At 36.2% G+C, this 24,639-nt stretch overlaps 1 protein-coding gene across 1 annotated transcript; it reads right to left on the bottom strand.

Annotated features, from left to right (window-relative positions):
• Positions 1–9: 9 nt before the first annotated feature.
• Positions 10–24,285, bottom strand: LOC131962834 (protein EFR3 homolog B-like). The gene is made up of 22 exons (XM_059327923.1): positions 23,949–24,285; positions 15,384–15,460; positions 14,237–14,364; positions 14,004–14,154; positions 12,974–13,095; positions 12,301–12,471; positions 10,784–10,879; positions 10,631–10,709; positions 9,029–9,164; positions 8,790–8,942; positions 7,882–7,993; positions 7,744–7,795; positions 6,862–7,034; positions 6,622–6,697; positions 5,828–5,989; positions 5,614–5,745; positions 3,844–3,911; positions 3,510–3,643; positions 2,796–2,887; positions 2,611–2,659; positions 1,665–1,771; positions 10–402 (listed from the first exon to the last, which is right to left on the bottom strand). Exons 1-22 carry the CDS (start codon positions 24,196–24,198, stop codon positions 268–270), a joined length of 2,655 nt encoding a protein of 884 aa, XP_059183906.1. The 5' UTR covers positions 24,199–24,285; the 3' UTR covers positions 10–267.
• Between the last annotated feature and the right edge of the window lie 354 nt (positions 24,286–24,639).

Below are 24,639 nucleotides of genomic sequence, written 5' to 3'. Positions count from 1 at the left end.
AGACGGAAAAATGTTATTTTAAGTTAAATATTTTATTATTTTTTGCTGTGAAACAGATATTTAAAACAGAAAACACTTGTGAACAACGTGTCATTTAATGTGTCATTAAAATCCAAAAATGAAATGAACTTTTAAGGGACGACACATGATTCATGTTACATATTTTATGAATAATAATACGACTAACCTGAATAATCTCCACTCCTACCTCTTTGTGGGGAATCATCACATTATTAAGGGAAGTGCTTTAAGGTTACAGCTGAATTTTTAATAGACACACAGGTCGGGAAACTTCATCTCGTAGAGCGGCGTGGAGCGAGGCGGAGACACGCCGGACGGAGACGGAGGAGGACGGATGATCACGTCCAACACTCGCTCCAGTCTGGACTGAAGCAGAGACGTCTGCAAAGATTATCACTATTTACACTCTGACAAGCTGACAATAAGACTAAACAACAAAAATAAATACATACAATACATTTTTTTGAATAAATATAAAAAAGATCAAATTAATTACAATAAAATAAAATGAATAATTAAAATGGATGGAACAGAATTCAATATAAATGTGTGAAAAATAAAAGATAAAAGCTACACTAATAACAAGATGAACTAGACAGAGAAAGATAAAATCAATAAAATAGATCAATAATAACAATTATAATTAATAATTATAATAATATAATTAATTATTATAAAAATAATAAATACAATTATATGTGTGTGTGTGTCTGTGTGTGTGTGTGTGTGTGTGTGTGTGTGTGTGTGTGTGTGTGTGTGAAAGAAAAGATAAATGCTTGACTTAAAACAGGATAAAATTGTTAACAAGAAAAATGAAATCAATAATATATAGATTAATAACAAAATATATTATAAAAATAACAATAAAACATTGATCAATAGAATAGAAAAAAAATAATAAGAAATAATATATATTATATATATATAAATATATATATATATATATATATATATATAAACACTATGTGCAAAGTACAAACTTAAGTGTGTGCAAAACTATGCCTTATGAATGTGCAAAATATCAACTAAACTATGTTCAAAATACAAAATAAGTAGGTGCAAAATGATCAGTTATGAATGTGCAAATTATATATATATATATATATATATACATATATAGATAGATATAGATATAGATATAGATATAGATAAGTATGTGCAATATATATGTATAAATAATATATAGAAAAATAATTATTATTATGTTGCTGATTTTTTTATTTTTATTATTATAAGACTAATATATATATATATATATATATATATATATAATTGAAATAATAATTATTATGTTGCTTATTATTCTTTTTATTTTTTATTATTATAACACTAAACATACTTGTAAAGCACTTTGAATTACCTTGTGTTGAATTGTGCTATACAAATAAACTTGCCTTGCCTTGCCTAAAACATATAAATATATATATATATATATATATATATATATATATATATATATATATATATATACATATATATATGTATGTAGAAAAGAAGAAGAAAAAATAGAACTAAAAACTTGTTGAAATAGATAAAGAGAAAAATGAAATCAATAATAGTAAAAATGAGAAATCTTTCAATGCTCTCTCATTTTGTGTAGAAAGTGTTGTGATTGGCTGAGCGTGATGTCAGAGGTCACTCACCCGGGCACCGCAGTGAGCAGCGATTTCTTCAAACGGCGCCGTCTGAAAGCGCTCCACCAGCTGCATCCTTCTCCTCCGCTCCTCCTCCTCCACGCTCCCTCTGTCTTCTGATGACACAGTCAGCTCAAAGTCAATCGCTCATTCAATTCTTTATCTGCAGCAACCATATTTAACCTGAATGCATATTATAATGTTGATAATTTTCATTTTGAGTCTGTCTCTATGTTTATCTTATTGGGCTGCAGAATCTCAATAATCTCCTTACTTTAAAATGAGAAAAAAATGTCGAAGTCACGAAAAAAAAGTCGAAGTCACAAAAAAAAGTCAAAATCAGAAAAAAAAGTCAAAATCAGAAAAAAAAAGTCAAAATCAGAAAAAAAGGTCAAAGTCACAAAAAAAGTCAAAATCAGAAAAAAATGTCAAAATGACAAGAAGTTGAAGTCAAGAGCAAAAAAGTCAATATGATAAAAAAAAAGCCATTCACGAAAAAAAGTCAAAATGATAAAAAAAAGTTGAAGTCACGAAAAAAGGGCCAAAGTCACGAGAAAAAAGTCGAAGTCACAAAAAAAGTAAAAATAACAAGAAAATAGTAAAAATGACGAGAAAATACTTGAAGTCAAGAGAAAAAAAGTGAAAATGAGAAAAAAAAGCCAGTCACGAAATAAAAGTCAAAACGAGAAAAAAAAGTCATGAAAAAACGTCAAAGTAAAACAGTCAAAATAATGACAAAAAAGTTGAAGTCAAGAGAAAAAAGTCAAAATGATAAAGAAAAGTCCAAATCATGAAAAAAAAAGTCAAAATGAGAAGGAAAAAGTTGAGGTCAAAAGAAAAGAGTGTAAATCTATCAGTTTGAGTGGAAACAATAAAATAAAAAGCTGAAATCAGAGTAGGACATCATCAGAACTTTATTCTACTGAATCTGTTGATCAGAAATCTGTCCACTCACCTATGGCGTTCTTCAGTGTCTCAAAGGTGATCTGCTCCGTCTGAGGTTTCTACAGGAGAGAGAGACACCATCAGACAGATAGAGAGACAGAGAGACAGACAGAGAGACAGAGAGACAGACAGACAGGCAGGCAGGCAGGCAGGCAGGCAAGCAGGCAGACAGTCAGACAGGCAGACAGACAGTACCTGCTCTGTATCAGGACAGTACTCTGGGTCCATGTCGATCTGCAGAGAGATGACGTCTCCGATACTCTTCCTCTTCGACAGACGGTCTTCATCTAAAACACAAACACACAGAAACACAGGCTGAATAAAAGGGACACTGCACATTCTTTAGCACAGTGTGGGCACAGAAAAGGTGCAAAATATACAACTAAAGTATGTGCAAAATATAAACTAAACTATGTGCAAATTATTGACTAAAGTATGTACAAAATATCGACTAAAGTGTGTGCAAAATACTGACTAAACTATGTGCAAAATATTGACTAAAGTGTATGCAAAATATTGACTAAAGTGTGTGCAAAATACTGACTAAACTATGTGCAAAATATTGACTAAAGTGTGTGCAAAATATTGACTAAAGAATGTGCAAAATATTGACTTAAGTATGTGCAAAATATTAACTAAAGAATGTGCAATATATTGACTTACATATGTACAAAATACTGACTAAACTGTGCAAAAATATTGACTAAACTATGTGCAAAATACAAACTAAAGTATGTGTAAAATTATGACTTATGAATGTGCAAAACATCGACTAAAGAATGTGCAAATGATTGACAAAAGTATGTGCAAAATATCAACTAAAGTTTTCGACTGTAGAATGTGTAAAATATTGACAAAACTATGTACAAATTATTGACCAACATATGTGCTGTGATTGTGGGCTGTTACCTGTTATCTGAGGTGTGTAAGGCGTGTTGAAGCGCTCAGTGTGTGCGCTGTAGCTGCTCCCTGTCAGAGCCTCGCAGATCTTTGACTGGATGAACAAAAAGGCTTCGTCCACCTTCAGCTCACCTTCTGGCAGTCTGACACACGCAAACACACACACACACGCACGCACGCACACGCATGCACACACACACACACACACACACACACACACACACACACACACACACACACACATGCACACACATTCAGACATTTAAGTCAAGCCACCAACCAAACCCTGTACACATTTCTTAGTACTTAAGCAGAAAGTGGACTGGTAACATTACATACAAACCTCGGTTTGTCACAGAAAACCTCTTCAGGCAGCAGGTGTGGAGCGTTGCCATGACGACTCTCTATCACCTGCAGACACAAACATTAACTTTATACGTCTACTAAGGAGAAATGACAGTTTTAGTTTGACTTTAGTGACATTTTAAAATGCCAGACTTTTGACTTTGACACTTTAAACCCTGGAAAAGCAACTGGATCGATGTAGACCAGTATGGACAATATGGACAAGATGGCTAGCAGGAAATTGCATCCTGCCACTTTTGTCTAAGCCAAAATTCCAATCTTATCTGGACTCCCCTAAACAGCCCTGGCTCAAGGCTGTTACTGGATAATAAATTCCCCTGGATGTGCACTGCAGTGAGACTCTACTTCCCCTGCCCCCCTCAACCTCCTACAGACACCTGTGACTGTCTGCTGCTGTCTGGGGCCTAAGCAAGGCTGTCTCCATAGCAACCGCTATGCTATCGCTTTTTGACATTCCAGCGAGCTGAGACGGGGACTGATTAGCTACTGGGCAAAGGCGGGTCTCAGGCTTACACACTCAAACTCCTACTCATACACAGCTATGCATACATGTCGTTGTACTAGTACAACCTTTACTAACCAAAGAGCCATTACCACGAGAAAAAAGTCGAAGTCACAAAAAAAAGTCGAAATAATGATAAAATAGTCAAAATGACAAGAAAATACTTGAAGTCAAGAGAAAAAAAGTGAAAATGAGAAAAAAAAGTCAAAACGAGAAAAAAAGGTCAGTCACGAAAAAATGTCACAATAACGAGAAAATAGTCAAAATAATGAGAAAATAGTCAAAATAATGAGAAAAAAAAGTCCAAATCATGAAAAAAAAGTCAAAATGAGAAGAAAAAGGTTGAAGTCAAGAGAAAAAAGTGTAAATCTATCAGTTTGAGTGGAAACAATAAAAAAAAGCTGAAATCAGAGTAGGACGTCATCAGAACTTTATTCTATGTATACATCTCATTGTAAAACATTGTAAAACCTAGTAAAACCTTTACTAACCAAAGAGCAATTGTTGGCCAAATAAAGAGAAAAAAATCTCAGAATGGAGCCACAATTTTTTTTTGCCTTACAACTAAGATAAAACAGCCTTAATTGAAGCCTAATTAGTCACCAACATTACTAATAGGTCACAATGAGCAGTTATTAAGATGGTTTTGTCAGAATGCAGTGAGGAAACAAGTGCAAATAGTTGAAGTCACGAAAAAAAGTAAAAATGAGAAAAAAAAGTCGAAGTCACGAGAAAAAAGTCAAAACCAGAAAGAAAAGTTGAAGGTGAGGGAAACTCAAAACAGGACTGGAAATTGGCTAAATTTAGAGGTTAAGGCGTCAGGCCAAAGACGTTCAAAAGCTGTGATGCACATTTTAGTTGACTAAAATGTTTTTAAAAAATGTTTTACTGCTGTTTACAAATCACATTTTTACAACTGAAGAATACAAATTACATCAACGATAAATTAAAATTAAAATGTAAAAAAAAATCCTCTAATCCTCTAAATTTTGCCAATTAGGGCCAAGTATGAAAGTCGCAAATTTATGAAATTTAATTGCCAAATCTAGGAGAAAAAAATCACAGATTTATGAGATTAAAAGTGGCAAATCTAGGAGAAAAAAAGGAGCCACTGTAGATGGCCTGAAGAGCCACCAGAGCCGCAGGTTGCCTACATCTGTACTAGTACTTGTTAGTCAATAAAGGCTTCTGATTCTGATTCTGACAGTGTGTTTATTAGTACTTTGACCAATGACACACACACACCTGTGTGACGTGTTGGTGGAAAGGTGGTGGTGGACCAAGCTGGGACAACAGGTGGAGGAAGGCGGCGCAGACGGCTTGAACACCACATCGGTTAAACACAGACAGACACTCCTGATTGGACAACGCCAGCTCCTGACCGGCCAATCACAAGAGAGGAATTAATCAGAGAACAGCTCATTGATATTATAAATATTATGACAGAAGTTGTGCTGACCTGCAGAGCGAGAACCAGTCGGATGAGATCCACCACCACCTCCTCATTGGCCAGCTCCAGACTGATGACAGCCAATAGGGTGAAGAGGGCCAGGTAGTGGCCCCGCCCACTGCTCTCCTCCTTACAGGTGAGATAGACATGCCTGTAGAGACGCTGAGCGTGCTGCACACACACACACACACACACACAACACATTCACAGATAATGCCATTCCTCACTCAATATTTTACACAAACTTTATTTGAATTGTGCACGTTTATTGGTTTATTGATATTTTGCACCTTCTTAATTCGATATTTTGTACATTCTCTATTCAATATTTTACACATACTTTAGTGAATATTTTACACATACTTTAGTGAATATTTTGCACATACTTTAGTGAATATTTTACACATACTTAAGTCAATTTTTTTACACATACTTTAGTAAATATTTTGCACATACTTTAGTGAATATTTTACACATACTGAAGTAAATTTTTTTACACATACTTTAGTGAATATTTTGCACATTCTTCAGTCAATATTTAGAACATTCTTTAATCGCCATTTGCACATTCTTTAATCAACTTTTTGCACATTCTTTAGCTGATATTTTGAGGTCTTTTTTTCAATATTTTGCTCACTCCATCCTGTTTTAAATGCTGCTTTTTATTTTAAAAATCAAAATATTTAAAATGCATAAAATTTCCCTGAAAGGCAGCTCAGCTACAGTTGTCTGTTTCAGTTTTTCAGTAACATTTAAATTATGACATGCAGTCAATGATGGTGACCATATGAAAAGAGTCTAACCTTCCTAATGAACAAGTTGTCCTGTCGAGAGCATCTGTCCTCTTTCAGCTCCAATGCGGAGACGTCAAACGTCACACTGTCAACAAAAGGACAGTTTGAGAAAATAAAGAAGTGCAAACTAAAAGACATCCTACCTACAAGCAGATGTGTCTGCAGTAACACCTTTCTGCCCCTTTACTTCAGTAGAAATCTACAACTTGACCACAGGAAGCATCTCTGGTCACATGGTCTGTGTCCTACCTGGCAGCAGTGAGTCTGGCGGTGTTGTGGTGTCTATCGATGAGCGAGGTGAGGATGGAGAGGACCAGCAGACGGATCTCTGGATCCTCCATTAGTGTGAAGGACAGCAGAGGCTCCAAGAAAGACGAGGGCAACGCCGTCAACAGGTTAGTGCTTTCATAACGCTCAGATACCTGAAGAGGAAATATTAAAATTGATTTTTTTTAAATGTACACAAGGATTTCAAAGAACTGAAGCTTATATTCAGATTCCTGTCCATTCCTGATACACGCCACAATAGCAGTGTTCCAGATCCAGAAGGAGTACTTCTGGATGTGGCAGGACTCAGAGTTGTATTTGAAGTCCCCTGTGTACAGTGTGAACAGGAATGGAGCCAGAACAGTGCCTTGTGGAGCCCCTGTGCTGCTCATTAATGTCCCAGAAACACAGTTCCCCAACCTGACATACTGTGGTCTTCCTGTCAGGTAATCTGTGATCCAGGAGATGAAGGAAAGATCCACTCTGACCTCTTTACAGACAGGCCAACTGATAAAAGTCAAAATCCAAGTTGTCCTCCTCAACTCCAAGCCGTCTTTCTCGACTTTCTATTTTTTCCCTTCTCCAGCAACATAATTTTCAATCCTTGCCAGAATTGCCCAAACTATCAGATCAAAACAAACAAAAAAAAACTAGACAAACAAAACCAGTTAGAGAAATTGTCTTGCAAACTGGTAGTCAGAACCAAAATAACTTAATATATTCTAGTGCTGTTTCCCAATTCCAAGACAACAGGCCTCTTCAGAGATCCAACACTACTCTAAACATCTATTGGGGACTCAAATCTCCAGCTGTCCCCCTAAACATCACATTAAAGGTAAATATCAGTTGAAGTAGCTCACTGACCTGAAGGAGAGACTTGAGCAGCATCACCTGGATCATCCTGCTGCCTTCAAACCTGAGACACAGATGGAAACACCTTAAGACACATTTTCTTGGAGTTTAAAAACACATTTTTTTAAAAACATGTAATGTTGGTCGTACCCTGCGTTGGGTGACCCCAAAGCGGGGTAGATACCAGGAACAGGGATCTTCCCCATGATGAACAGCATGACCTCTGACCTCTGGTAGACAGGAAGCCTGTTGGCGAAGGATCCTGGACGGAAAAAAATACATTAAACTGTTAACCCTTTGAAGCCCATGTTTGGAAAGCATGTTTTCTTTTTAAAAACTTGCCAAACCCCCCAGCGTTTATTATAGAAATAAACTGTAGAAACAGGCCCAATCATCGGAGTTGAACCTTCCGACGATCCTTGAATTGATCATGTCTGACAAGCGTTTCCGTAAGAAAAAGTAACCAGAAACCAGGCTTAACATTTTAATATTTTCTGTCAGAATCACTTTATTCTCATTTAAAACGTGTCCAAGAAAAAAGTGTTGCACGACAGGAGAGGACAGGCTATTTACACAGAGCAGAGAGGAGAGGACAGAAGAGGCTGTTTACACAGAGCAGAGAGGAGAGGACAGGAGAGGCTGTTTACACAGAGCAGAGAGGAGAGGACAGGAGAGGCTGGAAACATGGAAATAGTTCAATATGTAGAATGTGTGGAGTGACCTTTTTTCCCCAACATTTGTGACACTTGTGTGTGGGCACTTGGGAAAGAAATTCCATATACAAATTAAACTTTTTTTTTTTTTTTTTTTTTTTTTTTAACCTTTTTTTAGATTTTAATCATTATAACTGTTATTCTGCACAAAATACTTTTTTCAGTAATTCCCACTTCTAGCCATGATTGTACTGTTGCCATAGAGCTGCAGGACTTACAGATTTTATATATTGCAATAAATCGAAGGCGACAGTGACAAAATGTAAAAGAGCAAAGAAAAAAGCCCTGGAACTGGGCTGGGGTTGGGGTTCAGAGGGTTAAATGACAAGAGAAAAAAAGCCTCACCAATAGTTTTAATGACAGCGTCCTGCAGTGTTTTCTCTTCAGGTGAGGTGGTTTTGTGTTTTCCAGCGTTGTCATAGTATCCAGTCAGCTGGTAGTCGACACTCTGCCGGAGCTGTCGCAGTAATGTGTTGAATACTTCCAGTACTGTGGGACCTGCAGGACACATACACAGTTATCCTGAACAGAAACACACAGATACAGATACAGATACAGATACAGAGACATGATCACTGACTGACCCACAGATCCCGTAGCTTCTATCACAGCAGCTTCAGACAGAACCTCCACGATCCCGGCTCGGACTGAAGCTGGACTCCGGCTGTTGGCGTCCAGGTGACCCAACAGCTGCTGGATGACCAGGTGGGAGTGCTGGGACTGAGGAGGACAGGATTCAGCATACATGTTATAGTAAAGTAAAGATAAGCTGTAGCACAACTAAGAAAAAGAAAAGTTTTCTTTTTGTTTAAGATAATGTCCCTACTCCTACTCTTTTGAAATACAGTTATATACAACACATTATATAATAATATCAATAATGATAAAAACTTTATTTCGATAGTGCCTTTCAAAACTACAGTTTCACAGTCATTCAAGAACAAAATATACCATACAATATAAATGCAAAGACAGCAAATCATAAATAAATACAACTTAACTAAAGTAAAAATGTATCTTACACAGAGGATGCGACAACAACAGAGGTCTGATAAAAAGTCCCATTGAAATGAATGGGAGATCGACGTGAAAAGAGCTCAGAAACACCTCAGTTTGGGTATACTTTAACGTAGGAAAAGTATTTAAAGTTTAAACAGGTCACAAGACTTGGGACTTTAATAATCAACTTCCATTTTGTGCTTCTTTGTTTTATGATTGGTGCATATTAGAGTGGGTGACATCACAGCTAGAGTGGAGAGAGGCTGAAATTTTCCTGAAAAATCTGTGCTATTTCCCACAAGGTTCACTCTTCATGAATCAGTTTTAGGGCAGATTGTAGAGAAATCTGTGCTGGTTGCTGACATCCTACCATAGACTGTATGAATAATGGACGTAGTCACAGTGACGTCACCCATTGGTTTATGGAATGCCCTTTGGAAGCATCGAGTTCAGGATTACACTCGTTGCCAAGTCATGCTGTATGGGACCAGTGCTCGGTGCGATTGCCCCGAGGCCCTAACTAGAGCAGGTAAACGCCATAAAAGACCTGAAGATTACAACCATGTTGGTAATAGTACTGTGTGACTTAAAACAGATTGGTAATTCATATGATAATATATGTCATTTCAGTGGTTAAAAACATCCTTTTGTGTTGTAATGTGAAGGGCAAATTTGTGAATTAACTGAGTAAGAAGTTTAAATGAAAAAGATGTGAAATTTGTTAAAAATGAGAAGACGACGAAAGTTATATATTCTGTTAATAAAGACAGAGGACAGCCTGCTGAATGACAACAACTACTGAACTCCTGAATCTTTACAGGCATATTTATCTGTAAACAGGTTACTCATGCTTGAGGCCTGTAACATATTAATGCAGTAATTCATGCAAAAGGAGCCCAATCAAGTGTTGATGTATAGAAATGAACAGACTTTTCAGAAGCTTGGCATTTGTGTTTAAAATGTCTTTTGATCTTATGTTATATTCTAATTTTCTGAGACACTGAGTTTTGTGTTTTCATTATCTCTAAGCCAGAATCATCAAAATTACAAGAAATAAAGGCTTGAAATATTTCACTCTGTGTGTAATGAATCTATATAATGTACAAGTTTCACTTTCTGAAATAATTGACAAAAAATATTGAAGTTTTTCACAATATTCTAATGTTTTGAGATGTACCTGTACTCACCTGGATGGAGTACATGATGATCTGAAAACACTGGACAGCAAAGACCCGTCCTTCCCACAGACTGTGAGTGTCCAGGTGCCTGAAAACACACAGAGGATCAGCTGCTATATCTACACACACTGATCCTGCTCTACCACCAGCTGTGTGTCTTACATCAGCACAGGTCTGATAGCGTTGGTAATGTGTCCGTAAGCAGCTCGTCCCAACAGCTCCCTGAAACACACCTCAGTCTGCTCTGCTGGAGACTCACTGCAAACACAAACACACACCATTACACACCTTAGTGACACTCAAACACGTGAATCCACGAACCTGGTCCCACAGGAATCTGTGAAATAGTCATGGATTCGATTAACTCAAAATTCGTGGAATAGCCACGGAATAACTCAAATTTCCGTGAAACTCACACAAATTTCGCTACAATGCAAGTTTATGACAGTCATATCCCGTGGCTATTCCATGAATATTTTTTCTTATTGGTTTGTTCCAAGTCACGAGACTTTCAAGGTCCCGGTGGTCAGAACAAAAAACATGGCGGACAGTTCTCTCATTTTTTAGTGAAAAAAAATCAATATTTTGACTTAGTTTCTGCATAAAAATGGATTTTGATCACATTTCTAGCGAGAAATATATGTTTTATTTTCTAAATATTCACTCAGTGAATGTACATAATCACTTTGTATGTTGGAATAGCCACGGGATATGACTGTCATTAACTTGCATTGTAGCGAAATCCGTGTCAGTTTCACGGAAATTTGAGTGATTCCGTGGCTATTCCACGGATTTTGAGTTAAGCAAATCGTGGCTATTTCGGATTCCTGTGAGACCATGTTGGAATCCACACACCAGTCACCAACCAAACTCCATACACATCATTTAAGAAAAATCATCAATTTAATTTAAAAACATCAGAAACATAAATATCTAACATGTGTAATAATGAGTTATCCCGCCAGTGGATTTGAAAAGTATGTTTTCTTTAAAGAAATTGCCAAAAATTCATTATTTATCTAACACCAGACTATATCACAAATGAGATCTAGTCTGGAGACCACCTATTAATTTTTCCGTAGAGGAGGCGTGGTTAACGATCGTCCAGAGCCGTTTATTGGGTGCTACGAATGTCTATCATAAGCGTCTGAACGTAGCTCTTAGCCAATCGCTAAACCCCATTAGCTTAGCAACTAACGGGGCTAGTTGGTAGATTAGGCTTTTGCTAAATCCTGTTTCTCAGCAAGGCTAAAACATCCTTTTTGGTGGTGATAAAGGAGTGTAAAGCCAAACGTTGTTCTTCTTTCATAATAAACTTTGGCTCTAAACTATCTAGAACTCTGTCTAAGGCTAGATCCAAAGAGAGCTTGGCGTCTGCTGCAGCCATGTTGGATCCGTAAGCAAACTACAAGCTTCCATCTGTCCAATAGTACGCGTCATCGTCTTGCCGTCCCTCCCCATTCTGTGATTGGATACCAAAAGCAGGGCGAAGACTCAGCCATGGACACCATGCCGCCTCGCAGTTCCAAAACGAAATCGAGCGTGCAAGGCAGCATGGGAATACCAGGCTAATTTATCATGGAATGAAACTGTAAAAACAGGCATTGTCTTCAGAATTTGAACTCTCCTTGAAATGTATGCATTATTTTCTCTTGCGTTGAATATGTTTAGAACAGCACAAACAAAAGAATTTTGTGTACCTGTCAGTGTGTGTGCGCTGCTGCAGGTTGACCAGCAGAGCTGGGACGATCTGCTCCATGTGACGAGGTTCCCAGATGTTTACTTGCAGCTCATCGTCCACCGTCTTCCTGACCACGCCCTGAAGACCACGGATCCCCGACACACGGATCCTAAACACACACACACACACACAAAAAACAAAAACGTTCATATCGCGCTCGACTGTGAAGACATGATTGATTCTGCTGAGACGAACACTGACAAATATTCACTGAAACTCTGTTTCCACAGAGCAGAGAGGAGAGGACAGGAGAGGCTGTTTCCACAGAGCAGAGAGGAGAGGACAGGAGAGGCTGTTTACACAGAGCAGAGAGGAGAGGACAGGAGAGGCTGTTTACACAGAGCCGAGAGGAGAGGACAGGACAGGAGAGGCTGTTTACACAGAGCAGAGAGGAGGGGACAGGAGGGGCTGGAAACATGCAAATAGTTAAATATGTAGAATATGTGGAGCAAACTTTTTTTCCACCAACATTTGTGACACTTGTGGGCACTTTGAAAAGTGTTGTACATATAAATTCAATTTTTTTCCAATTTTGAAAAATATAATTGATCAGGGAAATTCAAGTTGTGTATTTTCTTGTGTTACAACTGTCGGTTTGAGAGCAGACTGACTTGTTCTGCGTGTCAATGTCTTCGTGTTCAGAGTGACACATCTGGCTGAAGCGGGACACGAAGAAGTCGTAGCTACGATGGTACGACGGCGTGTCCTCCTCGATGTTTGCAAACTTCACAAACTGCACAAAGGGAAACAGTGACTTAATCATGAATCCAGGTGGAAACTGTTAAAGTAATCTGAGTTTAACATATGATAACTGCAATAAAAAAAAAAATAAGCGACGGATTAAACACAGGAGACGCAACTGTGTTCGCCGTCGCTAACTGTGCACAATGTCAGCAGCTGATCATAAACAAAGCAGCATGGCTAATTATGCACAGCGTCTCCACTGATCATAAACATAGTGATGGTGAATTAACCGGCAACACTAACTGTGCAGAGTGTCCGGTGCTTGTTGTAAACAAACAGAGATCGCTAAGTGAACACCTCCTGCAGCAGCAGCACATACACACTGTACTGCTACAGAGCTAACTGTTAGCCATTTGCAGACTGGATGCTAAGGGGTTAACATCCCCTCCGGCTCTGTGACTGCAGCTGGAAGAGACTGCTTCGACTCGTTCTTACTCTTCTTAACGAGCCACCGCCCCCCGCAGCTCCTTAAAAAAGAGCCGCTGGCCCCGCGGCTCGTTGTGAAGAGTAAGAACGAGTCTCCTAAAGTCTCCAATAACACCAGAAAAAGTCGCTGGATTTGTCACCAGTCGCTTTTTTGCAAGATAGTCACTAAGGGGGTCTGAAAAGTCCTAAATTTAGCAACAAAGTCGCTAAGTTGGCAACACTGCTTCGCCAGCTTTTACAAATGGCGTGTGTTGTTGTGCCGTTGAGTACTATGTCACATCCTGCTTAGCGTTCTATCCAATCAGCAACCAGGCTTTTTTCAGGGGAGGAAAACGGCCCTGCTCTTCTACAGGGACAAAAAAGTCTCGTCAAAAGACCGCTCAGGACGGCTCATATTCAAATTGTGCAAATATGTGCAGAGAATATTTACAGTCTAAATATATTTTGATACATTTAGTGTGTAGTACGTACGGCGCTGGTGGCGAGGATGTGGAGGTGTGGCCTGTCGGCCTCCAGCAGCAGACGCAGCGTGCTGAGGAAACTCTCCACCAGCAGGTTGATGCTCTGACAGTGGCAGGCCAGCAACAGCTGCTCCATCGCCTCCATCGCAATACACACATACCTGGAGACACGCTGAGGTCAGCAGGAGGTCAAATGACTGTGTGTGTGTGTGTGTGTGTTGTCATGACGTTGTGCGTACTGACCCGTAGCGGTGGCGGTTCAGCTCTCGAGTCAGCCGCTCTGACAGGTATGCAGCAATCCGGTCGAGTTTCTCCGGAGCTGACAGAGCAAAGAACGTCAGCTTCTCCATGTTAGCTTTCACCAAGCCATCCTGAAAAAAAAAAACACACACACACACACACACACACACATACACAAACACACACAAACACACACACACACACACACACAGTGAAGTAAATAAGATGTAAATTGATTAATCTAGCCACCAACCACAAATTCAAATTTCTATGTTTCAGAAAATCTCTAAATTTCACAAATGTATCAGTTCTAACATATTTTATGTTAATGTTCCTTTCTAGTCTGATCAAATTATAATTATTATCTGAACATCTATGGTGTGAAAGTAGTGCCATAAATAAAAATATCTGTAAAAGAAACACAACCTAAACCAGAATAAAAACAAACAAACTAATAAAAAAGTAAATTAAAACATGGAAAATATAGAAATAGAAATATGAGTATGAAGACAAACAAAATAAAATAACTGTGGAAATATAAAGAATGAATAAAAAAATGTGTAAATATATTAAATATAAACAAAAATGATACATGTGGAAAACTTAAGAAAAGATTCAGAAAAATAATGTGGAAATATGAAGACATATATATATAAAATAATACATTCATTTAAGAAATGTGGAAATATAAAGATAAATAAAATTATAAAATATGTAAATATAAAGAAAAAAAAAGAAAAAAAAAATACATTTATAAAATGTGGAAAAACAAAGAAAAGGAAAAAAATGTTTTAATGTGGAAATAAGAAGAATGCATTTAGGAATTTTGAAATATAAAGGCCAATAAATTAAAAATAAATTAAAAATGTTGAACCATAAAGACAAAAAAAAATTAATAAATGTGGAAATATAAAGACATAAATAGAAGAATAAAAATATTTAAAAAGTGTATATATTCAGAAAAGCCAATAAAATGAATAAATGTGGAAACATAGATACAATAAACAAAATATAAATTACTTATTCATTTGTAATCCTTTGCTTATTATTTTCCCTTTTGCTTTGTGTGTGTGTGTGTGTGTGTGTGTGTGTGTGTGTGTGCGTGCGTGCGTGCGTGCGTGTGTGTGTGTGTGTGTGTGTGTGTGTTCACCTCAGGGTCTTCTGGGAAAATATTATCAACGAGCCGCTTGTAGCGAGGACGCAACGCCCAGCAGCAACCGCACAGACCTGCACATACACACACACATACACACACACACTTCATATTTATTTCTATTAATTCATCATATTAACCCTCTGGGTCCACTGTGGACATTTTCAGCCATATTTGTCATTTTTCACTTTTGTTTTGGCAATAATTTTGGCTGTGATACTGCAAATGACATGATTTTTGGAAGAAGGTTTTTTTTCTTGATATATTTTGAAATTCAGATTTTATTTTTTCTAATGGCTCTATATTACACCCTTCAGGCTGAAAATGTCCACTTCCAAAAAATGCTATAAAAACTTTACAGATCAATATTTTTTCCACTTTTTTTCTGCATAAACCTCTTAAAAAACTTCTGCCCTGCGCAAAACTACCAAACATTCAAAGATATTGATGATTTTAACCCTTTAAATACCAGTTTGATGAAATGATGTCACTGTTTTTCAAAGAAAAAACACAAAAATTTAGTTATTTTCCATAGAATAAATAATTTTTGGCTAGGGCATTGGTTTTTATCACAGCCTTGGATATGTCAAAGATTAGTGACAAAATTGATTTTGATGCATTTTTATGGAGTAAGACCGCTGTCAAAAAGATGTGTCCATGTTATAAGCATTCGTATTTGTAATGATAAACATTTGTGTGTAAATAAAAAAGTTGTACCCAAAATTCTGCTGTCACACACGAGTCTGATAAATTATTAGGGTTAGGATTGTTTTTATGTGAGTATGAATCTAAAAGCTGTGAGTGCAAAGTCTTGTGAATACAACTCTAATTTCTACGACTACGAGTCTTCACTGTGAACACGAATTCAAGTTTGTGGGTACGAGTCGAAAAACTGTTGAAATGACGTCACAGGCAGGTCACAGGCAGGTCACAGGGGAAACCAATCGAACCCCGAAAAATGCGCCGAAGGATGGCTGACAACATGGACACCGTCGGGGAAGCATCATCATCATCATCATCACAGGTAAAGTAAATAACACATCCAACATTTATTTATTTTTATTTAGTTGTTTATTTCATGAAATTGTACTGTTTTAGATAATATGAAGTTTATGGACGTTAAGACATTCTGCTTTAGCTTACAAGCTAACGACCGGAGGATCTACGTGGATCTTACTTTGCAGGGATAAAAGACACTCCACAATTTCAGCTGGGATGTTTAAAGTACTGGAGGCAGCCGTCACAATGAATGTTTCTTGATTTATAATGTATTGTAAATAGTCCAAATTCAAGTGTGGTTGATTCAACACATCTGTAATCCTCGATTTCAGACGTTCCAATAACCGAGCAGCTACTGGTCCCTGTAAACAACAAGTTTGATGCATTAGGCTAAATGCCACTGTTAACATAGTAATTTACCAACATACAGTACTCTATCCCACATAGGCTGGACAGACATAAAAAATAATTTTGTATTTTTAGCAAAATAATGTATGCCAATCATTAGCATGCAAGTTAATACAACAAATATCAATTATTAAATTATTAATTAATATTACTAGTCTGGGCCCATGCAAACCACACTTGTGTGTCTGATCTCAGATATACACGTATATAATAAATAAATTCTGGATTGATAGTAAACTGCTGTCAGGACTCTGACTAATTCTATTGTTTGGTTACACAAGCAGCAACTGACATGTGGTTAGCTTGTAAGTTAAAGCAGAATGTCTTAACGTCCATAAACTTCATATTATTTAAAACAGTACAATTTCATGAAATAAACAACTAAATAAAAATAAATAAATGTTGGATGTGTTATTTACTTTACCTGTGATGATGATGATGATGCTTCCCCGACGGTGTCCATGTTGTCAGCCATCCTTCGGCGCATTTTTCGGGGTTCGATTGCTTTCCCCTGTGACCTGCCTGTGACCTGCCTGTGACGTCATTTCAACAGTTTTTCGACTCGTACCCACAAACTTGAATTTGTGTTCACAGTGAAGACTCGTAGTCGTAGAAATTAGAGTTGTATTCACAAGACTTTGCACTCACAGCTTTTAGATTCATACTCACATAAAAACAATCCTAACCCTAATAATTTATCAGACTCATGTGTGTGACAGCAGAATTTTGGGTACAACTTTTTTATTTACACACAAATGTTTATCATTACAAATACGAATGCTTATAACATGGACACATCTTTTTGACAGCGGTCTTACTCCATACATTTTTAGCTTTTGTGTAGTGTCAGATTTAAAATGTAAAAACCTCTTTTTGGCCACTAGATGGCAGACATGTCCACTTCTAGATAACGCTATAAAATCAATACTGATATAGATATATATTTCAACTTTTTTGGATTAAATCTTTAAATCAACTTCAGTCCTGATCAAAACCATCAGCCAAAAATGATTTATTATGTGGAAAATAACTACATTTTGGTGTTTTTTCCCCATAAAAAACATCAGTGACACCATGCAATCAAACTGGCATTTAAAGGGTTAAAATGCCAAAAATGTTTAAACATTTGGTAGTTTTGAGCAGGGCAGAAGTTGTTAAAGAGGTTTCTGCAGAAAAAAAGTAGAAAAAAATATTAATCTGTAAAGTTTTTATCGCGTTTTTTTGGAAGTGAGCATTTTCATCCTGAAGGGTCTGAAAGGGTAGTAAATTAAAAGCGGGCGCAGAGGGTTAAAAATAAGTTATACATGAATTAAAAAGCTACATATATAAATAAAAATCCAAAATAGTTAAATGAATAACTCAATAAATACATTAATAATGGGGGGAGTTTTATAAAATAAACAAATAATCAAATACATGACTGGATACATTAATATGTTTGCCGTTAAATGTACCATAAATAATAATAAAATACATTTAGGCATTAATTAATTGATAAAATGGGAAATAAATTAATATTCCTGTTTTATTAAGCTTCTTTATTGATATATCTTTTTGTGATAGATTTTTTGTTTTTTTTACTGTTTTTTGATGGGGTTTTTTCTGCGAATAAAATGGGGAAATCAGGAAGGAACTAATTCGGGGAAGTAATAAAATGGTTAGACATGTTAATTATTATTGAATTAATAATTGTCAATAATTATTATATATTTTTATTTTTTATTTTTGGTACATTAAATGATAACAAAGGTAGGGAATTTCAAAGGAAAAGTTTAAAATAAATGAATAAATTAATGAGTGTTTCTGCCACACAGGGGCAGCAGTGAGTCCTTGAGCTTTTCATCTGGTTTCTGCTCAATTTTCTTCAATTTTTCATCTCCATGTTCAGTGTGATGGATTCTGGAGATTAAAGGAGATCTACCAATGGTCCACTGCCAACACACACACACACACACACACACACACACACTACAATGCAGCAGCAGCAGTAATACTACGTCTTAAGCATTAATCCTCTGGTGGCATGTTGCATAACGTGTTTATATTGTTGTTGTTTAGTTAGCGGGGGCTTAAAAAATTCAGGTTCAAATCCCATTCAAATACAGAAATGACAAGAATAAATGAAAAAAATTAAAACATAATAATAATACGGTAAAATAATAATAATAATAATAATAATAATAATAATTTGACAGTTCAATGGAAGCTGCCAAAAACTAAATTGAAAAAAAGGTAAATAAAGTACTAAATAAACAAATTAGCTGAATTTGCTCCTTCATTCATTTATTAAAAAAAAAAAATATTTTCTTTTTGTTTAATTATTTTTTAAAGAAAAATTATATTAAAAAATATATAAGAATATTATAGAAAAATTGTTTGGAAGATGGAATCTGCAAAACTTAAAAACAACAAATACAAAATAAATAACGCAATACATAAATGACGATGCCAGTAAATGTACCAAAATTAAAATTAAAAGGAAAACTAAAAAAAGGAAGTAAATAAATTCATAAAGGTAAGTAAATGAACGAGCAAATAAAAAATACAGAAATAACAAAAATTAAATAAAGAAATTAAAACAAAATAATAATAATAATAAAGGTAAAATAATAATAATAATAATAATAATAATAATTCAACAGTTCAATGGAAGCTGCCAAAAAGTAAATTAAAAAAAGATAAACAAATGACTAAATAAATAAATAAATTAGCTGAATTTGCTAAATTAGAAAAATAACAAAACAATAATAACAAAAATCCTATTTCATTTTGTTTAATTATTTGTTAAAGAAAAATTATATTAATAAATAAATAAAAATAATATAGAAAAAAATTGTTTTGAAGATGGAATCTGCAAAAATAAAAAAACAAATACAAAATAAATAACTCAATACATAAATGACGATGCCAGTAAATGTACCAAAATTAAAAATTAAAAGTAAAAGTAAAAAAAGGAAGTAAATAAATTTAAAAAGGTAAGTAAATGAACGAGCAAATAAAAAATACAGAAATAACAAAAATTAAATAAAAAAATTAAAACATAATAATAATAAAAATAAAGGTAAAATAAGAAAGAAAGAAAGAAAGAAAGAACGAAAGAAAGAAAGAAAGAAAGAAAGAAAGAAAGAAAGAAAGAAAGAAGGAAGAAGAAGAAGAAGAAGAAGAAGAAGAAGAAGAAGAAGAAGATTTCTTTATTAATCCCACAATGGGGAAATTCAACCTCTGCATTTAACCCATCCTTTTTACACACAAGTGAACACACCATGCAAGGAGCAGTGGGCAGCACATTACCCGGAAAGAAAGAAAGAAAGAAAGAAAGAAAGAAAGAAAGAAAGAAAGAAAGAAAGAAAGAAAGAAAGAAAGAAAGAAAGAAAGAAAGAAAGAGCTGAGGCTATTTATTTCTATACTACCCCTTTAAAAACATCTAACAGTTAAAATAGATTTCAAGAAAATAATGCATACATACAATTCTAAATTTGTGGGACAAAATAAAGGAAATATGCAAAAACAAAAAAGAATACATCAATAAATAGTTGACTAAAAGTTAAAAGTTAAAATTTATTTCACATTTAATCAATCAATTAATTCCTACATATATTTTTGGTACATTTAACAGCATATTTATTGAAGTATGAAGTCATTAGTTATCCACTCATAGTTTTTCATTTTGGCAGTTTCAATCCTCCATACAATTTACATTTTCCACTTATTTATTCCCATATTTTTCTATATTTTTATTTTATTTAAAAAATAACTAAATAAAAGTTATAAATATAGTAAAGAATTTTTAAAAAATCAAAGTAAATATATTTTTAAATGTATTAGTAATTAAATAGATAAGGGAGTAAATTAATTTTTTTTAAAAATATGCCATATTTTTTCAATAAATCAATGCTTACATTTATTTTAATATGTTTTTTTAAACATTTAATGGAATAATAATTAATCCACAAACTCATTCATCTATTTATTTATTTTGGCATCTTCCATCGTTCATTACTTGAAGCGCTAAAAGCAATATTTTATTTATTATTGATAATTGTATTTACCATTTTATAAAATAATAATAATAATTTATTATATTTACATAAGTGAAATAGTAATAATACATTATTTTAATATTTCTAATCTGTAAACACAATTGCACGAGAAAACCACAGACCTTTCTTTATACTGACTGTATTAGTTGTACAAAAAGTTAAAACCATTTTATATCTTTTAAATCTGTTTGAAATATTTACATTATTTTAGCTGCAACATTCGGAAAAATACCAAAAATTATAAATAAATAATAATAAACATTCATATTTCTCACCGTACATGAGGACGACTCCTGCAGCTCACATCCACACTGTCACCTCATCACACACACATACATACACACACACACCGAGGTTTGTGGTTAATCCTCTGCACACACACACACACACACACACACACACACACACACACACACACACTGAGCCAACCTCCTTTCATTTACCATCAGTTCAACATGTTCTGATTAAATGTCAGAATAAAAACATTATGAAGATTCTATTTTTCATCTTCGTTGTCGTTAAAACAAAAAAGCATGAAGGAGAAGTATTAATAATCTGAAACCTGTGTGTGTGTGTGTGTGTGTGTGTGTGTGTGTGTGTGTGTGTGAGTGTGTGAGCCCGGACATGTGCAGCAGCTCAGCGCTCTATAATCTGCTCTGGATTTATTCATCATTCCAGCAGAAACAGAAAAAAAAACATATCAGCAACCTGCAGCCCTGAGGCTCTGATTCAGTAGTACTTAATGCAGCAAAAGTACTCAGGGGGAAATACTACATTTACTTCAACCAGCAGTATTATTACAGATGTATCAATTCGCAGAAATTAATCGCTATTGGACTGGATGATTAATTAATAGTTTTTAAATCATTTGAAAAATCAATCCTCTACCTAGCAGGGAGATCTTGGAAGGGAGAACCTTTCCACTGGGGTGCCTCAAGGATCAGTGCCCGGCTCCCTTCTCTTCTCAATTTGTACCACCTCTAAACCAGACTCTCCTCCTCTATAGTGGTGGAAGGAACTTCCAAACTCCATCCGTTCTGCTGAGTCCTTCTCAATCTTTAAGAAGAGACTGAAGACCAACTCTTAACTGAACACCTTCACTCTTGATCTACACTGACGACTACGACAAGTATCAAACTGACTGCTCAGTGACCTAAATGGACTCAGACTCGCTTTGGATAAAAGCGTCTGCTAAATAACATTGTAGGATTGCAGAAAAACTGAATATTTTAACTTTTTTTTCTTTTAGAAACAAAAGGAGCAGCAGTAGTTCTAGCAGCAGTCGTGACAAACTAAACTAGTTATCTAGTTTATTGAATGTGTGTCTCACTATTATAACTATCGGATATTATGAACACCACTAGTTAACTAGCAAACAATTGGAACCTCACGAGTTAACTAGTGAGGTCAAAAGGCTTTGACTGACTTACTAGTAAACGTTTTAAGCGGCACAAGTGTAACTATTAACATCTAAAGCTGTGTTTCCTTTAGGGGGAAGAGTGTCCACCAGGAAAGTCTCAGGCCACGCCCTCTCAAATATTCACTCACTCTGCGTGTCTCCATTACAAAAAGGCCCCCAGAGGGATTTAGAGACTCTGGAGGTGACGTATGGTTTTCAATCATCGCTACGAATTAAACACGGGAGACGCAACTGTGGCCGCCAACGCTAACTGTGCACAACGTCATCAGCTGATCATAAACAAAGCAGCATGGCTAATTATGCACAGCGTCTCCGCTGATCATAAACATAGTGATAGTGAATTAACTGGTATCACTAACTGTGCAGAGTGTCTGGTGCTTGTTGTAAACAAACAGAGATCGCTAAGTGAACACCTCCTGAAGCAGCAGCACATACACACTGTACTGCTACAGAGCTAAGTGTTAGCCTATTAGCAATTTGTAGACTGGATGCTAAGGGGTTAACATTCCCTCCAGCTCTGCAGCTGCAGCTGAGAGAGACTGCTGCAGGAGGACTGTGCCGCTTCGACTCGTTCTTACTCTTCTTAACGGGCCGCAAGTTAAGAAGAGTAAGAACGAGTCTCCAAAAGTCTCCAATAACACCAGAAAAAGTCTCATGATTTGTCGCCAGTCGCTTTTTTGAAAAATAGTCGCTAAGGGGGTCGAAAAGTCCCTAAATATAGCAACAAAGTCGCTAAGTTGGCAACACTACTTTGCCTGCTTTTACAAATGGCGCGTGTTGTTGTGTCATCGAGTACTACTACTACATCCTGCTTAGTGTTCTATCCAATCAGCAACCAGGCTTTTTTGAGGGGAGAAAAACGGCCCTGCTCTTCTACAGGGACAAAAAAAGTCCTGTTAAAAGACCCCCCAGGACGGCTCATATTCATATTAGGGGCGTTTTGGTGAGTGAGACCCGCCTCATTCCGTGTATTGGGCGGTAGTGGAAACACCCTTAACAAATAGGCTTTAGCTACTTACCTAGTCAGCTTTTTGCCTTGACTATTGACGAGTTAAACTACAAACATATTCAAAATTGTCAGTTAACCAGTTTACTGGAAAACAGGCGCAAACGATTGAAAAAGGCTTTGACAATATAACAAAAAACATTTTGAGACTCAGTAATTAGACAAGTAAGGTCAAAATGGCTTTGACTAGTTAATTAGTAACCAATTTGGGCCTCACAAGTTAGCTAGTAAGATCAAAATGGCTCTTACTAGTTATCTGGTAAACAGACAATTTAACTAGTAAGGTCAAAAAGGCTTTAACTAGTTAACAGGTACACACACTTTGAGCCTTGCTAGTGTAACTTGTAATTTCAAAATAAGCTGGAACTAGCTAGCTACTCAACTTTTTTGCCTTGACTAGTGAGTATTTTGGCTTTCAAAAGTTGAACTAGTAAACATATTCAACATTGCCAAACAACTAGTAAGCTCAAAAGGTCATGACAAGTTAACTAGTACACAATTTGGGCATCACAAGTTAACTTTTAAGGTCAGAAAGGCTAGTAAACATTTTTGGATGTGCTTGTCATGGTTTGCAACTTAGTTAAGTAACTACTTTTTAAGTTGGGGGAATAACTTAGTCAAGAAACTAGTTAGTCTTAAAGTAACTTTCCCCCACACTACTGGTGTTAACTGGTGTTAACTAGTCGTACCTCCGGGTGTCTGGTGGTCCAGCACAGAGCAGCAGTCCTGCAGCAGCCTCCGAGGAGCTCGGGACACGGTGGACATGGCCACGACCCTCGGCAGTGACATCCCCCTGGGCAGGTTGGGCATTGTGATGCCCCGGGGCATGCTGGGTAAACTGGACAAGCTGGGTAGAGTGGGCATGGTGAGGCCTCTGGGTAAACTGGGAGGGTTGATGCCTCGGGGCATGCTGGGAAACCTCGGGAGAGTCCCTGGCATCTCTGTAGCAACCTGGGCGACAGATGATGGGATGGACGGACGAGGAGTTCACACCGCCAACAAACTGAGAGGAGAAGAAGAAGAAGAAGTGAGAGGGGGTGAAATAAGTAGCAGGACGGAAAAGCCTCCTGACTGCACATTCCTCCATCTTAACCCCTTATACTCCTACAAGTACTACTCGAAGTACAAAAAAGATACATTAAACTGCGTAGAATGTAGTAAAATGACTGCCACTGCATACATATGACAATATAATACTCCAGTACATATGTTTTCTTTTAAAAAATCACCAAAAATCCACCAAAATTATAATTTAAAGTGTGTCATTTAAAACATGTCCAAAAATAAAGTTTTTGTACCAACCAGCTCCTGTTAAAAATATAAAATTCTGCTTCTCCTGATTCTGCTGAGACCAACGGTCATGTGACAAATATTTACTGA

The sequence above is a fragment of the Centropristis striata genome, chromosome 24 (genome assembly GCF_030273125.1).
Source record: "Centropristis striata isolate RG_2023a ecotype Rhode Island chromosome 24, C.striata_1.0, whole genome shotgun sequence".
Classification (NCBI taxonomy): domain Eukaryota; kingdom Metazoa; phylum Chordata; class Actinopteri; order Perciformes; family Serranidae; genus Centropristis; species Centropristis striata.
Note: the sequence above shows the minus strand (reverse complement) of the source record. Positions and strands in the feature narration are given on the sequence as shown.

What these genes read in the sequence shown, in the direction of transcription:
- LOC131962834 (XM_059327923.1), bottom strand. Translation starts at nt 24,198, where the DNA reads ATGCCAGGGACTCTCCCGAGGTTTCCCAGCATGCCCCGAGGCATCAAC. An exon ending in GGACCACCAGACACCCGGAG is followed by an intron (nt 15,461 to 23,948) that starts GTACGACTAGTT and finishes GTGTATGTGCAG; the next exon opens with GTCTGTGCGGTTGCTGCTGG. An exon ending in GACACTGAAGAACGCCATAG is followed by an intron (nt 1,772 to 2,610) that starts GTGAGTGGACAG and finishes CTGTGTCATCAG; the next exon opens with AAGACAGAGGGAGCGTGGAG.